Source organism: Schistocerca nitens, chromosome 5, assembly GCF_023898315.1.
Source record: "Schistocerca nitens isolate TAMUIC-IGC-003100 chromosome 5, iqSchNite1.1, whole genome shotgun sequence".
Taxonomy (NCBI): Eukaryota; Metazoa; Arthropoda; class Insecta; order Orthoptera; family Acrididae; genus Schistocerca; species Schistocerca nitens.
In genome coordinates this window covers 221,322,310-221,341,068 of record NC_064618.1, presented here as the reverse complement: position 1 = coordinate 221,341,068, position 18,759 = coordinate 221,322,310, and the positions used below count along the sequence as shown (strand labels likewise).

Here is an 18,759-nt window from a genome sequence, read left to right as displayed (position 1 = left end):
ATCAACAAACGCAAAACGAGGATAATGGAATGTACTAAAATTAAATCACGTGATGTCGAGGAAATTGGATTAGGAAATGAGACAGTTAATGTAGTAAATGAGTTTTCCTATTTGGGGAGGAAAATAACCGATGGTGGTCGACGTAGGGAGGATATAAAACATAGACTGGCAACGGCAATAAAAGTGTTTCTGAAGGAGAGAAATTTGTTAACTTCGAGTATAGATTTAAGTGTCAGGAAGTCCTTTGTGAAAGTATTTGTAAGGAGTGTAGCTACGCATGGAATTGAAACATGGGCGATAAACAGTTTAGGCAAGAAGAGAATAGAAGCTTTTGTAATGTGGTGCTACAGAAGAATGCTGAAGATTAGATGGGTACATCACGTAACTAATGAGGAGATACTGAATAGAACAGAGGAGAAGAGAAATTTGTGGCACAACCTGACTAGAAGAAGGGGTCACTTGGTAAGACACATTCTGAGGCAACAAGGGTTCATCAATTTAGTCCTGAAGGGCTGCGTGGGGGGTGGGGGGTGGGGGGGGTTAAAATCGTAGAGGAAGGCCAAGTGATGAATACATTAAGCAAATTCAGAAGGTTGTAGGATGTAGTAGTTACACGGAGGTGAAGACGCTTGCACAGGATAGAGCAGCATGGAGAGCTGCATCAAACCAGTCTTTGCACTGAAGATAACAACAATAACAACATGAACGTGCTCGAACCTGAGATCGAACCAGGCCGTTACAACTTCTGAACAAAATCAGATGAAAAGCTTATCGAGAGAACAGAGCAGCAGATGAGAGAAGCTGACAAAGAGGCCGGCAGGACCACCATAGCCACGAACAAGGTGGAGTAGGATTCCTTTTGGACCTCGAAGAATTTCTGAATTATCCAAAGATAGCTGACTAAAAGCATCTTAATCTTAACTGCTAGAAAAGTAACCGAAAATGCGTTTTCCTAGAACCTGTATTTCTTAAATTGACGAGAAACGTAACTTGAGAAGGCTACATACGATTCTGACTGGAGCTAGATGCCACCATTCTAAATTGAAATCTATACCAGCACACGTAACCGTTCTGCTATATCTTCAAAAGTCTATTTTCAGTGCACGCTTTTATTTCGACTGTCTGGGCGAAGAAAATAACATTTGTTTCAATATGTCACCATTCTGTTAGAAGGTAATATTTTTGAATTATTCTATGTATTCTGGTATAAAATATGTTTTAAATGACTTATACAAAATTATTTTGTTTCAAGTTCAGTAGATGGGCTTCAGGAATTCCCGCCGATGATTAGTGTTCCGGCTGCAAGGAGTCTTTTCACTTTGTTCAGCGGTTACAGCGCTTTCAGAGAGCGTCATATGTGGACAGAAAAATGTTTCCTACAAATAAGAGTGTAAGAACTACAACTATATCATCAGATTTGTTTTGTTATATTTGAGAAATAATCACGAACAGCACCTATTTTTTATGCGTGTGAAGAGAATTACACTCTTAACTGAGTGCGAGACCGATTTTTAAAGTTTTTTGGCTTCATAAGTCTAGCAGAAGGCCACTATCTGCCGCATTACCCTGTTACTGTTCTCTTAACTTCCTATAGCTTGATTAAGTTGCAGAGACGATTATCATTGGCGAAACGAATAAACGTGCTTAACACAAGCTGAGTACTGTTCAGTAGTTAAAATATTGACTGATCCTTAATGATGTGAATGCAGCGGAAGATCTGTTTGTGACTTAGATTCAGAATGCACGAATCAGGTTCACCACATTGCTTTTCAAAGTTAAGGTTCGGAAAATCGTTTGTGAATAACTTTCAAAGACTACGAAACTGTGCTGCAATTCCACAAGTCCTTAAACACATCGCTGCAGTTCAAAATCCGACGATGGAAAAACCTTTGAGTTCCCAAAATCCTGCAGAAATTCCACATGTCCTAAACTTGTCAGTCAAAAAATTTCAAACGCTAATGCTACTGACAAACCCATCATGAACGCAAGTCTTGACTTACCGATCTCGCAAAGCGAACCGATCTTGGCCAACATGACCACTGCCCTTACACAGCCTCGATGTGCCGTTGCAATACCAACAAAACTAAACATAGGTGCATATTACTATAAACATTACACATCTAAACACGTTACATACGATTCGCGCTAATCCCTTTGACCTGTTAAAGAATGTCACTTTATCACTACTACGTGTATTACACATCAGTCAGGGCTAGAATTTCATCAGATTTCCTAGGTTGGCAATAGATTTTGGTTAGTGTGCTTGGTTTTTGGATTGTGTGCAACTTATTCGATGAAATGGTCAAAATGTGCATTATTTACTTTCACCTGTTTTAAACCTGAAAATAATTAAACCTCCACAGATACTTATCTTAGTCTGTTGACAGGGAGTTCAGAAATTTCCTTTGCAGACTTCTGGGACTTGTAGAGGGGACAGCGTACATGATATTTTGAATTGCAGAGGATTAATACTTTTGTTACACATACCATTTCAATTCAGTGATGATTAATTGCCCCTGAATTGCTCTGCACAGTTTCATTCGATTCACAACAGTTCAAACATTTACAGCCTGAAACTTCCTGGCATATTAAAACTGTGTGCCGGACCGAGACTCGAACTCGGGACCTTTGCCTTTCGCGGGCAAGTGTTCTACCACTGTTCGAAGGTAAGAGACGAAGTACTGGCAGAACTGAAGCTGTGAGGAGGGGCTTTTGAGTCGTGGTTGGGTATCTCAGTTGTAAAGGACTTGCCCACGAAAGGCAAAGGTCCCGAGTTCGAGTGTCGGTCTGGTACACAGTTTTAATCTGCCAGGAAGTTCCATATCAGCGCTCACTCCGGTGCTAAGTGAAAATCTCATTCTGGGGGCATTTATAAGAAATGTTAATAAGAGTGACACTAATATTCAGTGCTCCCCACAAGCTGAAATAGTCTTTCTTACCTACTTGAATACTAAATGTTATTGCAGTTTTATAATTATATTTGTATATTCCGTTGTATGGTATGATTGGTTGAGTGTATGCGGGCGCTCAAGTTCACTTTTATTTTTAAGCAAAGACATGTGACGTTGCCACACAATAGGCATTCTTTTTCACAACAGATTTATTCCGTTCAGCCAGTAGCCAAGAGTGGAGTTATCATTCAAGTTTCTTTTAAGAGGTTACAATAGTACAGTTAATAACAGCGATAGCAGGCCTCGCTCATTCATTCATACATACACAACAAACGTTTTAATTCCCTATTGATTCTAGTCGATATGCCTGCATATCTGGAAAGTAGAATCTCCAAAGACAATAAAACACAGTCATATAAATGTAACGGTACATTAGTTTTTACAGAATCAAAACAGTATAGTCTTACTAAAGTGGTACTCTTTTCACCATTTCCTTTTCCATCTACCTATTAACTCTATGACCCGACACACGACTGTCGCAGAAAATTACAAGAAGCCACTACTGCAATAGAGACTGTAACGGCTACTTCCCCTTTTCCCTGGTCCCATGGTCCATGTGGATGACAACTATGATCTTATGCAGGACACAAATAACGAAAAACTATCGCCAGCACTCCACGACTGGTGGACACATAAAAATTTCAACCTTATGATTAAAAACTGTTTTTCAATTCTCTCATTTTTATTGTCCTAGCAACCTTGGATTGTTTTTACACCTTAGTCTTGTACGAGGGCGTACTGAAAAGTGTTCAACATCGGTGGAGGTGTTACGTGTCATGCATATTACTCACAAGGGGAGGCCATGACGTGGGATCACGGATTTACTTCACTTAGTACATCTTTAGTAGGCCATTAAAACAAAATAATGTACAAACAGTAAGTTGCACTACTCTGGCAATTCCGAGAAAATCGCACGAGAAATTTTACGCGTCTGTTATGTAACTGATGTACCTGTGCCTAGGTGTCGCAGGTTAAAGTTCCTGGTACTCAACTGGTTAGCGTTTGAGCGTGTGTGAGCCGAAGTTTCGACTCCCGCTCAGACCTTCATTTTTGTAGTAAAAGTGTAAATTCTGTGATATTCAAAAAAATTGCACCTATTTTATTCGTTCTTGCTACATTAGCAAGGTCTTACCACAACGCAGGTTAACTGCCGAATGCGGCCTGCCTCTGTGTCTGCAACTCGAAGCGTCGAGGAGCAAAGTAGTTTCCGGTACCTTAACGGATTGTATGTATAAGGGATTTCGCACATCACGACAGAAATACATTTTCACGAAAACTCTATGCGTTTTTTTTTTCATTTACTTGTCGATAGTTATAAATATGTTTGTTCTATTAACTAAATTTAATTTAAAATGGTAAGTAGTCAAATAACATGAAATCCACTAAAACTTCATGCAAATACACGTGATTTTTTAAAAATATATTACCTCATATAAATTAGCAATACGATCAGTGAAGAAAAAATATATAAGTTTGACCAGGAACCGTAACGTCGCCTCATACACGATCGTCTCACGAATCTCAATCCTCAATCGCTAACAATTTTTTTTTTAATTCTGATTTTGTTCGTTATCGTTCGTTGCATTTGTTCGCGACAGGCGTCCCATGACATCCTCTCAAGTTCATCGTTGATCTGTTCAGTCAGTTTTTTTCACTGAAGAGCCAAAGAAACTGGTACACCTGCCTAATATCATGTAGGGCCCCGCTAGCACGCAGAAGTGCCGCAACACGACGTGGCATGGACTCGACTAATGTCTGAAGTAGTGCTGGAGGGAACTGAGACTATGAATCCTGCACGGCTGTCCATAAATCCGTAAGAGTACGAGGGGATGGAAAGCTCCTCTGAACAGCATATTGCAAGGCATCCAGTATATGCACAATAATGTTCATGTCTGGCAAGTTTGGTGGCCAGTGGAGTTGTTTAAACTCAGAAGAGTGTTCCTGGAGCTACTCTGTAGCGTTCTGGACCTGTAGAGTGTCGCATTGTCCTGCTGTAGCTGCCAATGTCCGTCGGAATCCAAAATGGACATGAACGGATGCAGGTAATCGGATAGGATGCTTACGCACGTGTAACTAGTCAGAGTCGCATCTGGACGTATCGAGAGACCCATAGCACTTCAACTGCACATGCCCCAGACCATTGCAGAGCCTCCATCAGCTTGATTGTCACCTGCTAACATGCAGGGTCCGTGGATTCATGATGTTGTGTCCAAACCCGTAGACGTCCATCCGTTCGATACAATTTGAAACGAGACTCATCCGACCAGGCAACATGTTTTCAGTCATCTACAGTCCAGTGTTGGTGTTGATGGGCCCAGGCGGGAGTAAAGCTTCGTGTCGTGCAGAGGTACACGAGTGGACCTTCGGCTCTGAAAGCCCATATCAATGATGTTCCGTTGAATGGTTCGCACGCTGACGCTTTTGGATGGCCCAGCACTGAAATCTGCAGCAATTTTTCGGTACGGCTGCACTTCTGCTACGGTGAACGATTCTTTTCAGTCGTCGTTGGTCCCGTTCTTGCAGGATCTTTTTCCGGCCGCAGCGATGTCGTAAATTTGATGTTTCACCGGATTCTTGATATTCACGTGACACTCGTGAAATGGTCATATGGGAAAATCTCCACTTCATCGCTACCTCGGAGATGCTGTGTCTCATCGCTCGTGCGCCGACTATGGCACCACATTCAAACTTACTTAAATCTTGATAAACTGCCATTGCAGCAACAGTAACGGATCTGACAACTGCGCCAGACCCTTGTTGTCTTATAAAGGCGTTGCCGAACTCAGCGCTGTATTCTGCCTGCTTACATATCTCTATACTTGAATACCCATGCCTATACCAGTTTCTTTGGTGCTTCAGTGTTTTACAGAGGACAGCTAAACCTCTGACCGAACACACTAAGCTACCGTGCCGCCGCAAACCCGCTTGACTACCGCGATCTCTGACGCGCAGACGCTACGCACAGAATCTACATGTATTACATAAAAGACGGGCAAAACTTCTCTTGCGATCTTCTCGGAAGTGTCAGAGTAATGCATCTTACCACTTGCATATTATGTTGTTTTAATGGCCTACTGAAGCTGCACACAGTTGAAGTAAATCTGTTACCCCCAAAAAGTCGTGGCCTCCCTTTGTCAGTCGACATTCCTGTTTCGCTAACGCAAGTTGCACCCTCTGTCGTTAAGAGACTCTGAATTTCATCGTGTGATCTGGCAGTGTGTAGCGTAACTATGTCAGTGGGCGAGAAACAACGTTTCTAGCCGTAGAAACCATGCCTCCAACTGAATTTCATAGGAAGATGAAAGGTCTGTACGGTGACGATTGTATCGACATCAGTAAGGTGACGGTGGTGGTAACCTCTACAGGTGTGACAAAGCCCGGAGTGGACGGTACTCAACCGATGAAGCGCTGACACGGCTGGTGGAGAGGGACAGGAAATATTCTCGGCAAGAATCTGAAGAACAAAGCAGCAACTTTTGTTCTAGCCCTCGAAATGCTCTTCTCACTCTAGTCAATACGTACAAGGATGTGGTATTCCAATCTGTGGGCAGGAGAACGGTGTGTAGCAGTGAATATCTTAGCTAAAGTCGACGAATTATTCTATTTCTACATGGTCTATTTGAAAAGTAAGGTTCAATCGGCGGCGAAATGGAAGTCACAACTAGAATCCTATGAAGCTTTGCACAGATGTGTTGGGCGGTGTCTCCAGCATACCCGTCGTTTGCGTCACGTGGCTGTTCTGAGCGCACAGTGAGCACGTAAAGAAGCGTAGAAAATAGCATCTACTGCCAACTATGATGGCCTGGTGAGAGACTTCGCCTGAAGTCATGCAGCCCACATAACGTAACTGTCATGCGTTCCCTCCTTCAAGACAAATCTCGGCAGCATACTGCAGGGCCAATGGAGATGCTCCTGCAACGTTTTAGATGGGAAGTGTTTGTTCATCCATAGTACAAACCTGTCGTTAGCTCCCCCTGAGCTTCATCTCTGCTGACATGAACCGCTGGCTACGAAGACAACTTTTGGACACAGGCGGCAAGATGTGGACAAGTGTAAAGAATAGGCAGAAAGCACAGGCGGCTGCCTTCTATGACGAGGATATTGTAAAATTGGTACAACGCTACGACAAACATCAGTCGGGGTGGCGGCTGTGTAGAAAAATAGCTGGAAGGTGTAGCTGCCTGTTACAAATAAAAACATTTTTGATTTTCGCAGTGGTTTCCACTTCGCGAACGATCGGGTCTTACTTTCGAAAAGCTCTCGTAGAATGCGTCATTCACTGTGCAGCAGACTCTTGCCTTTCGTAGGTAATACTCTAGCCGACTTACTTTTCAAATCACAACCCAGCTCATTGTTTCAATCTGCCCGTTCACTCTCCCCACTGAACACTTCATATTTTGATGACGCAATCACATAAAATTGTTTTATATTGATCACCGGTATCAGCTACCACTGGCCATCAGCAGAACGACTGAATGCGGCATCTGCTGCCAACCAGGCTTTGACAAACCATCACTTGGAGATCATCTGATGCTGCTTTCACCGTCTCTGATAATGAGTAATGGTAGCCGAAATCAGCGACACTATAAAACATTTTCTATGAATGTGTCAAATTAAATATTTAGTGCACAACAAAACAAGTCAGAGGAAATGTCATTTTTTGCAGAAAATTTCTAAGTTTGCCATAGATATAACTCGTTCGTGGATGATTTTTTTCGTTATGATGATGTATTTTCTATAAATTGAAGTCCTTTCATTTATTTCTTTACTTGCTTACCGTATTTACTCGAATCTACGCCGCACTCAAATCTAAGCCGCACCCGAAAAATGAGACTCGAAATCAAGGAAAAAAAAGATAAAGAATGTTCTTTGCTGTTTGTATACATGTAACTATTAGTTTTTAAATCGTAATCACAGATATTTGAAAAAACACATTAATTATGAATTCATACCTTTTTACCACATGGTGCGGTTTTTCCGATGTATTGTGTTTCTACAGTGACTGTTTTGTTCCACAGTTTCTCATCTGCAACCACTTACCTTAAAGCAGAGAAATTGTTTAAGCCAAAATTACGATTTGAAAATTGTTATTTCTTTCTATGCCTGAAATTATTTAATTCTATGTGTGTGTGTGTGTGTGTGTGTGTGTGTGTGTCTATTTATATAATGTTTCACTTACATTTTCTTTTTCTTCATCTTCATCACTGTCAAACACTACATATAGAGTTGCCACTGTCACTGTCACTGTCACTGCTTACCAGCTGTAAAAACAAACATGGCGGACAGTGGAACAATTGAAGGTGTAAAAACAAGATGGCTGACAGTGGAACAGTTGAAGGTGTTCCTGGCGGTTGTTCTGAATCTTTCAGAGGTGTCTGTGATTTGTGTGTGTGTGTGTGGGGGGGGGGGGGGGCTGGGGTGGGGGGGGGAGGGGTGAAAGCTCTATAGGTTGGTCTAGTCTAATAATTCTTTGAGGGCAGAAAACAGAGTTCCATTGCAGAGAGCTGTCTATTTATTTATCACTTGGTTCCCTTCCACTATGGCTTTTTGCATCTCATAATTTTCTTCAGTTATTAGTTGTTGTGGGTGTCTGTTGCTGTATTTGAGAATTTTCAAATCCGTATTGATTTTTGTTGGGTTATGTTGATGAAGATGAAGAAAAAGAAAATGTAAGTGAAACATTGTGTAAATAGACCCACACACACACACACACACACACACACACACACACACACACAGAATTATATAATTTCAGGCATACAAATAACAATTTTCAAATCGTATTTTTGGCTTAAACAATTTATCTACTTTAAGGTGTAAGTGGTTGCAGGTGACAAACTGTGGAACAAAACAGTCACTGTAGAAGCACAAAACATCAGACAAATCAATAACAAGGTATGAATTCATAATTTATGTGTTTTTTTCGAAATATCTGTGATTACGATTTAAAAACTAATAGTTACATGTATATAAACAGTAAAGAACATTCTTTATCTTTAACAGATGAAAAATAAAAGCCCAGTGAAGATGCTGCAACTGCAGTGAAAAATGTTTGGGTTAAAAAACAAAATTATGTTTTGCTAAAGGCGGACCCTATCCAAAAACATACGTATTGCTAAATCAAACATGAAAAAAAGAGCTTCAACCCCAAGATGATTACTTGCTTCCATTATCAAGTACACCGTCAGAACTGCCTCTCTGAACCGTTTACCTCTCCTAAAGTCAAGCGGATCGTCACCAAAATGATCCCCAATTTTCTTTTCCTTTCTTCTGTATATTATTCTTGTCAGCAACTTGGATGTATGAGTTTTTACGCTGACTGTGCGATAATTCACGCACTCGTCGGCCCTCGCTATCTTCGGAATTGTCTGGACGATGTTTTTCCGGAAATCTGACGATATGTTGCCATTCTCATATATTCTACACACCTACGTGAATAGTCGTTTTGCTGTCACTACTCTTAATGATTTTAGAAATTCCGATGGAATATTATCCATCCCTCTGCCTTATTTGATCTTAAGTTGTCCAAAACTCTTTTAAATTCTCATTCTCATACTGTATTAGCGAGCGAGGTGACGCAGTGGCTATTACACTGGACTCGCATTCGGGAGGACGACGGTTCAATCCCGTGTCCGGCCATCCTGATTTAGGTTTTCCGTGATTTCCCTAAATCGCTCCAGGCAAATGCCGGGATGGTTCCTTTGAAGGAGCACGGCCAAATTCCTTCCCCGTCCTTGCCTAATCCGATGAGACCGATGACCTCATTGTCTGGTCTCCTCCCCCAGACAACCCAACAACCCGACCCCATACTGTATCCCCTATCTTCTACCTGCCGACTCTTTTTTCTTGTTCTATCACGTTCTCAGACAAGTCTTCCTCCTCACAGTCATTCAATTTACTGTTTCCCACTATCCGCGCTCTCCTCTGCATTTCACTGTGGAACTTCCATTGCACTTTTAATGTTAATGCCGTTACTTTTAATTTCACCGAAGGCCGTTTTGACATTTCTGTACGCTGAGTCCGTACTTCTGACAATCATTTCGTTTTCGATTTATTCGCATTGTTCATGTCGCCATTCTGCCTTGGCTTCCCTGTACTTTCTATTTATTTCGTTCCTAAGTGTCTTGTATTTTTGCATTGCTGAATCTCCTTGAACAAGTTTGTATTTTCTTCTTTTGTCGATCAACTGAAGTATTTCTTCTGTTATCCATGGTTTCTTCACAGTTACTTTCCTTGCACCCATGCTTATGTTTGCAACTTCTGTGATTGCCCTTTTTGGAGATGTCCACTCTTCAACTGAACTGCCTAGTGCGCTATTCTTTATCGCAATATCTACAGAGCACTTGAAACGTACCTCTCATTCTTGAGCACTTTCGTATCCCAGTTCCTTACGCACTGTGTGTTCCTCACTAGTCTCTTAAACGTCAGCGTACTCTTCATCATTACTAAATTGTGAAATGAGTCTATATCTGCACTTGAGTAAGCCTTACAATCAAATATTTGATTTCAGAATCTCTGCCTGACCATGATGTAACCGAACTGAAATCTTCCTGTATCGCCCGGTTTTTTACAAGCATACCTCCTCCTCTCGTGGTTCTTGAACAGAGAATTCACTATTACTGACTGATATTTATTGCCAACCTCTTCCTTCTCTCTTATTTCTATACCAGGGACATACCCTCCCACATACTTTTCTTCATACAGTATCTTTCTCCTACAACCGCTTTACAGTCTCCCATGACTATTAGATTTTCGTCTATCTTTGCGTACGAATTGCCTCCTCATTATCCTCCTGTAGTTTCTCTATTTCTTCATTTTTTGCTTGCGGCGTCAGCGTGTATAAATGAAATATTTTTATCGGTGTTGGGTTTGGTGTCGCTTCTGATGAGAGCAACCCTATCACTGCACTGTTAACACTGTCTCTCTTCCCTACCTCCCTATTCATAATGAATCCTACTCCCGTTATACCATTTCCTGCTGCTTTTCAGATTACCCTATACTTAAGTGACCATTTCATTTCAGAGACTCAAACTGTATCTGGATTGGGCCTCTGCATCTGCCTTTTAAGATTTTCTAGCTTCCCTGTCCCGTTCAAACTTATGACATTCCGCGCCCCAAATCGTAGAACATTGCCATTTTGTTGGTTATTCAATCTTTTTATCATGGTCACCTCCCCCTTGGGCGTCCCCTCCTGGAGTTAGGTTCATCACGCCACTTTCTTCAATTACAGGCCACACACACATAATGCATCTTTAATGTAGTGATTTCCATTACTTCTTTCATCCTCATTCCGTTGATCACTGCTGATTCGTCAGCCTTTTAAGGCCAGTTTCCCACCCCAAGGGAAAGAGAGTTCCCTGAACTCTGACCGCTCCACTGCCCCCTTTGACAAGGCCGTAGACAGAACGAGGGTGACTTCATACGCCGGAAGCCTTGGGTCGCTATTGCTGGTGATTTTTATTCAAAATTTAAGCAGTGGCGGAGTTTTAGTCCAGGACCCAGGACGTTTTGATTACTACTCAAAGACGCTACTGCTAGACCATGGGTTCCTGTCCTGACAACGGCAAACCAACGCATTCCACCCAGATTACAGCCTCAACTTCGGCTCCAATTTCTTCTCAATAATCGGATCCGACAAAAATTTTCTTACCCTTAGGTATAGTATCTTCCCAACTTACGCATTAGACTTTGCTCTACCATTTGACGCTATGGACGAAATGGCAGTCAAAAAATTTAATGGATTAAAACTACGAGCCAGATGAGACTCGAATGTAGACCTTCGACATTCTCTCCAAACAAGTTTACCATGTACTCCAAGTTTCTCTCCACCAATACCTTCTTCCTACCAACTAAACTCCACAGATGATCATGAGTTGTGCCTGAAAAGCTCAGTTGGCGTTACCAAAAAAAAAAAAAAATGGTTCAAATGGCTCTGAGCACTATGGGACTTAACTTCTAAGGTCATCAGTCCCCTAGAACTTAGAACTACTTAAACCTAACTAACCTAAGGACATCACACACATCCATGCCCGAGGCAGGATTCGAGCCTGCGACCGTAGCGGTCGCGCGGTTCCAGACTGTAGCGCCTAGAACCGGTCGGCCACCCCGGCCGGCTGGCATTACCAGCCAAATGTAAGAGTCTACACTCGGAACACATCTAGCAGACAGTTTCAGTCTGCCACAGGTTTTATTAACAAGGTATGTATCACTGCTGAATGAACGCTTTGTTACAGACCTCACTTTCAGCACTAGATCTGAAGAGAGTAGCAGCACTCGGTGACGGCGATACTCACTGATGATGACCAGGTCGAGAGGGCCCTCCACCATGTCCACTGGCTGCGAGGGCGGATCCGCCAGCCACTCCTCGCGGCTCACCACTTGTAGCTGGTCGTCGGTAGACTCCCCTGTAACACCCGCAGATTACACGTCAGCAGGGGAGAGGTCACCGCCAATTGATTAAGACATAACAGACTACGCTGCAAGTGCATGCAAAGTGTACAGACGGCGCAGTGGCATCTCGTGATCAGAACAGATTCTGCAACGGTGATGGTCGTTTTCAATAAAGAGAGCAGCAACTGCTGGTTTGTATCAAACCAGGACCAGTTCTGAGTATTGTTGTGTTGACAGTGGTAGCTTAGGACGACTGTGTATCCGTAGTATTTGATGGGCGATTACTGGATAGTCCAGAACTTCACACAGCCGTTTCTGCGTCTACATCTACATCTATCCTCTGTAAGCCTCGGAGGGTACTTCTGGTACCACTTGAAAGGCTAGAGAGCGAGGACCTGAGAGTGGAAGGGCCAAACCCCAAGAAATATTTAGCTCAAATGACTTATTTTATTTGAGGCTAGTGCTGCACGAAACCTGTGGAATGTACATAATGTTATTTCTGGGAGGCTTCAATCATAAATAAATAAAAATACATCACGTGCTCCAGCGGCACCGAAATGTCCATTAATGCATACGATATACAATACGCAGCTGGCCTCCGTCCCCAACTCTTGTGCACATTAACCCTGCAGTGGTCGCCGTCTAATATGAAGCGTAAGTGGCCGCATGCATTATATAGGTGTGCCATTTTCTCAACTAAACGAAAGAAGCCACTGAATTTTGAAAATATCTTTCATTGGTGTTTTATATAATGTCTATAGTAATGTTTATTTTAAAAAACGCCCATGTGAGAGTAGGAATCGCACTCTGAGGGTTCCGTACAAATTTAATTTTGTATATCGACAGTTCACCCACCCCAGGAATGAAGAATTTCGACGATTTTTCCTTGTTATCGACATTGATACTGGCAAGATATCGGTCCTGGGAATTCAAAGACTTAAGAGACTGTTTCAATTTTAAGCCTGAAGTCGGATAACAAATAACAAAAGAAATAATTTTTTGTGTGTGACATACTCACAAATTAACCATTTTCGGAGTGTTTCCTTTACTTGTAATGTGAAACCTTGCTTTCTGCCAAGTTTCATGATTCTAGGCTAAGGGGAAGTATCCTATAGGTTGCCCACCCGGTTAGCCGTGTGGTCTAATGCATGGCTTTCCGGGAGGGAAGGAGCGCCTGGTCCCTGGCACGAATCTGCCCGGCGGACTTGTGTCGAGGTCCGGTGAGCCGGCCAGTCTGTGGATGGTGTTTAGGCGGTTTTCCATCTGCGTCGGCGAATGCGGGCTGGTTCCCCTTATTCCGCCTCAGTTATACTATGTCGGTGATTGCTAAGCAAACAAATTCTCCACAGGGGCTACACTCGTCTGGTGTGAGACTTTCCCTGGGGGGGGGGGGGGGGCAACGGGGGCCGAACTGCACAATAACCCTGAAAGTGTGGTTCAGTGTGGGGCAGCGGAGGGGTAAATTGGACTGTGGTAGTCGTCGTGGGGTTGTGGACCACTGCGGCTGTGGAGGGGATGGAACCTCTCCGTCGTTTCTAGGCCCCCAGTTAACATACAATACAAATCCTATAGGTTTTGATGAGCGACTTAGCTAGTATTAAAACAGGTGGCGTATGTGGCCATATCTTTACATTATATTGAATTAGAAACTTCAATACTTTACAGTGCTAAGGAACCATAGACCTCAGTATGTGACATAATTTTTAACTTGCTACGTCTGCTCGTTCCTGCGACAAAGGGTCTTTAACAGTCGAACAGACAGATAGACAGACTGTACAACAAGCGATTCTATAAGGGTTCCGTTGTACAGGATGGACCTTACCTGCAGCAACAAAATTTTGGAGGTTTTTCAGATATCTTTTATGAATATTTTGCTGCTAGATTTCAGTGGTCTCCAGTGGCTCGTTACATTGTAGCAGTATTTCTTGCAGTTACGGCATAAAGTCAAGCACCGGCGAACCATTTGGGAACGACAGAGCAGAGATGGCTGTGAGAAGCGGTCAGGCAGTCGCACACTGACTGACTCGTCTCCAGTACGGCAACACAACAGCAGCGGCCTCTATGCGAAGAGGACATAAGCGCCGCGCCAGATTTGTCACGGCCCAGTCAAACAGCAGCCTCAAGACTAGCGACTTGCATAGAAACCTCAAAGCTCACTACTTCGCTTGAACCCTCTATGTATCAGACTAAGGAATAATTGTACTGAAGAAACTTGGTTATTCGTATGTCGCCCTTTGCTTGCGACACATCTGCGCAACAGAAAGTTAATTATTGTAACTGCCCATTAATACGATTTGTTTGGATGTTATCTAGCGATCCGAAAAAGCAGGTTTCCTAGACACCCCACATTTGACGACTAGGCAAGATTTAACACTTACTCCCATTTACGTTTGCATTTGTATCGCACTGAAAACATCCGCACGACAGTGCAAATGTCGACAGTAATCGCTTTCTGTCTTATTTGGAAACAAACTTGTTACTTTCGCTAAAGGTATTAACTGCTGACAACAGTAATGGCCGCTATACTCTTCGCCCTCAAGCTGCGCTCAGTACTGCTCGGTTCTGTTCAGGATTTGTTGTTCCGGCAGTGAAGGATAACGTTGACAGCGATATACGCCAGTATGTATAGGTTAACTGATGAAGAACGTTCACTTAATGCTGTTCCCACAACTACAGCTACCACATCGAAGTGATGTTGCATCTGTCTTAGTGCTGTTTCCCTATTCTGTGTTTTGCATTGTACGTTTTGGTAGTTGGATATTACAGTTTTCATTGTTCTAAAGGTATTTTCATAGAAACGATAAACATCATCACTTGCTTAGGTCTTTGTCCCAGTGCAATGCGGGGTCGGCCCTGTTACCATGGATTCGGCAGTTTTAGTGCCAGGGGGTGGCCGCATCAGATGCCCTTCCTGTAGTCACCCCATACCCCCCCCCCCTCCCTGGGACGGAAGTAGTGTACCTCAGCTGTCTGCATCTATTGGAAGCCATGAAATAGCGCGAATGTTTTCAAATGTCTGCGGGTCATGTAACTGAGGTGGGATATGGGAACCAGTCCAGTAATCACCTAGTGGGATGTGGAAAAACACCTAAAAACCACATCCAGGCTGGCTGGCATACCGGCCCTCGTCGTTAATTTGCTGGGCGGATTCGATGTGGGGCTGGCACCTCTACCTGAGTCCAGGGAGCAGCGCATTAGTGATCTCGGCTAACCAAATAAACGATAATAACCTTTTTACCCTGTAACGAGCCACTGGAGGCCACTGGCCCCTCACACTAAAATTCTCAGATAATATCACTGAACAACTTCCAAAATTTTGAAGGCACCATAAGGATTCACCTTGCATATAAACCAATATACACTATTGGTCAGAAGTATTCGGTGATACTGTAGTGACTACTACACCTCGAAACACCCCATAATACAGTAACACTTTTTATTGACATCAAAAGTACAAGCACTGACAAACAGTTAATCCAAATACAGTAATCCAAATAAATGTCCAGTATTCCATTAAGTTTCGGGTTTCCAGCCGGATTTCGGGCCCTAGAAGTCCTTGTCGCCAATTGAAATGCCTTGGTCCGGCTGAGAGCATAGCCAGGTAAACAATGTAGAGCAGTTTTGTTAATAAATTATTCACCTAAATTACGCCAAAGGCCTTAATGATTAAAGACATTCACTCGGAAGTAGAACAAAATAACGTAGTGAAGGTCTTTGGTCAATGCAGTTGCTGATTGTCACTGATGCAGAGGCCATGTCCGGGTGATGGTGGTGATGGACACTGGTGGCTCTCTCGGTCGGGGGGAGACTGACAAACAGCTTGGTGTAATATGTAGCGAAGATTGCAAAGAGACTCTGACTGAAGAACTGCGAGTGCAATTGGTGCCTGGCCCGAAGCTCGACCGAAAACTGCCTTGGAGCTCCGTTGTGCCGCCCTAAATACTGAGGCTGCGTAGAGGTAACTGGAGGAATTATTTACTGTCACGTGGTCGATGGAAGCCAACGCACTTTTTTCCCAAGTAAGCGGGTCCACAGGATCGGTGACCTCCAGCACCACTGGCACTGCTGCCTACTGGCCCGGTCGATTGAAGTTCTCTTGTTTGCTAACGTAACCCCTTCCTAGTTAGGCCACTCGCAAACCTCAGATGTGAAAGAAGTTGCAAGTCTACTAGGCGAGAGGCCCAAGCACCAAGTTCGGACACCTGTTAGTGGACATTAGTATGGTGTATGCCCATCCTTCTCCTTCATGACAACTCTGCTGGGGACGCTTTCAGTGAGATATGTGAATGTCTGTGAAGAAATAGCAGCCCAGTCTTCCTCATAAGCCGAAACCAGAAAAGGTAACGTCGTTGGACAGTGGCGTCTGGAGCGAAATCGACATCCTTAGTCATCCCAAAGATGTTCCCCTGGGTTCATCTCGAGACTCTGGGAAGGTCAGGCCATTTCAAGAATGTTATTGTCAACAAACCATCGCCTCACAAATACTGACAGGGTGGACCGTCACACAATCGTCGTCTCCAAAGGGTTCCTCAGCTGTATACACTCAACAATGCTGTAAAATGTTTTCATGTCCTTCCACATTTTGCGTTTACTGAAGCACAGTAGGGATACCACGTCCTAACCACAAAAAAATATCCCCATACCTTAACACTACCTTCTCTGTACTTCGCTGTTGGTGCTACACAGTATGACATGTAACGTCCAGTAGGCATTCGCCAAACCAAAACCCTTCTACCTGATTGCCGCAGGATATAGCGTGTTTCATCATTAGAATCCACTCCTTTCCAGTGATCCAGTGTCCAGTGGAGTCGTTCTTCACAGCACCTCAAGCATCGCTAGGTACTGACGAGAGATATGTATGGCTAATGAACAGCTACTCGAACATTATACATTCCTTTTTAACTTCCTAAGCACATCCATTGTGCTAGCCGACTAGGGGTAGCAATTTGGAACTGGACTCATTCCTCCCACTGATTTCATACGACTTCTTTTACCCTCCACAATGCCTGACTATTCTCACACGGTTTTTTTAAGGTGTGGTTGTTCCTACGCATTTCCACTTCATAACCACGTCACCAAAAGTCGACGTGGGCAGCTTTAGTAGGGTTGAAATGTTCCTGATGGATTTTTTAGTCAATTAATATCCAGTGACGAGTCCACGTTCGAAGTCACTGAGCTCTCCTGACCAATACATTCATCTACATCTACATCCATACTCCGAAAGCCACCTGACGGTGTCTGGCGGAAGGTACCTTGAATACCTCTATCGGTTCTCCCTTCTATTCCAGTCTCGTATTGTTCGTGGCAAGAAAGATTGTCGGTATGCCTCTGTGTGGGCTCTGATCTCTTTGATTTTATCCTCATGGTCTCTTCGCGAGATATGCGAAGGAGGGAGCAATATACTGCTTGACTCCTCGGTGAAGGTATGTTCTCGAAACTTCAACAAAAGCCCGTACCGAGCTACTGAGCGTCTCTCCTGCAGAGTCTTCCACTGGAGTTTATCTATCATCTCCGTAACGCTTTTGCGATTACTAAATGATCCTGTAACGAAGCGCGCTGCTCTCCGTTGGATCTTCTCTATCTCTTCTCTCAACGCTATCTGGTACGGATCCCACACCTGTGAGCAGTATTCAAGCAGGGGGCTAACAAGTGTACTGTAACCTACTTCCTTTGTTTTCGGACTGCATTTCCTTAGGTTTCTTCCAATGAACTCAGTCTGGCATCTTCTTTACCGACGATTAATTTTATATGGCAATCCATTTTAAATCACTCTTAATGCCTACTCCCAGATAATTTATGGAATTAACTGCTTCCAGTTGCTGACCTGCTATATTTTAGCTAAAGTTAAAGGATCTTTCTTTCTGTGTATTCGCAGCACATTACACTTCTGTACATTGAGATTCAGTTGCCATTCCCTGCACCATGAGTCAATTCGTTGCAGATCCTCCTGCATTTCAGTACAATTTTCCATTGTTACAACATCCGCAAAAAGCCTCAATGAACTTCCTATGTCATCCACAATTTCATTTATGTATATTGTGAATAGCAACGGTCCTACGACACTCCCCTGCGGCACACCTGAAATCACTCTTACTTCAGAAGACTTCTCACCATTGAGAATGACGTGCTGCTGTTACTGCTTCTCCACTGACAACACGATACCCCCCGCCTCCTATTGTACTGTCGGGTCCACTTCTCGTGACACCTAGTGGTCAATTCTACATCACGAAGGTGTGTCAGAGTATTTTTGATCCGATAGTGTAATCGTATTCACCAAAATCTGTAGAGAATCGTTTAACCGGGTAGCCGCTTGGCGCGTTTTATCGCAGTAGCATAAAAAAATTGAAGGGCAAGGGTTTTGCGTCTGTGTGTGTTAGACTGGTGAGATGCACAGCACAGACTGGGAAAATGGATATAT

The 18,759-nt window shown here is 43.3% G+C and overlaps 1 protein-coding gene across 1 annotated transcript in view; it reads right to left on the bottom strand.

Annotated features, from left to right (window-relative positions):
- The window catches only part of LOC126260107 (uncharacterized), a 191,736-nt gene that overhangs the window by 93,406 nt on the left and 79,571 nt on the right, over positions 1-18,759 (bottom strand). The window contains exon 2 of the mRNA XM_049957338.1: positions 12,245-12,355. Within this exon, the coding sequence (XP_049813295.1) occupies positions 12,245-12,355 (111 nt within the window). The remainder of the gene's footprint in view (positions 1-12,244; positions 12,356-18,759) is intronic.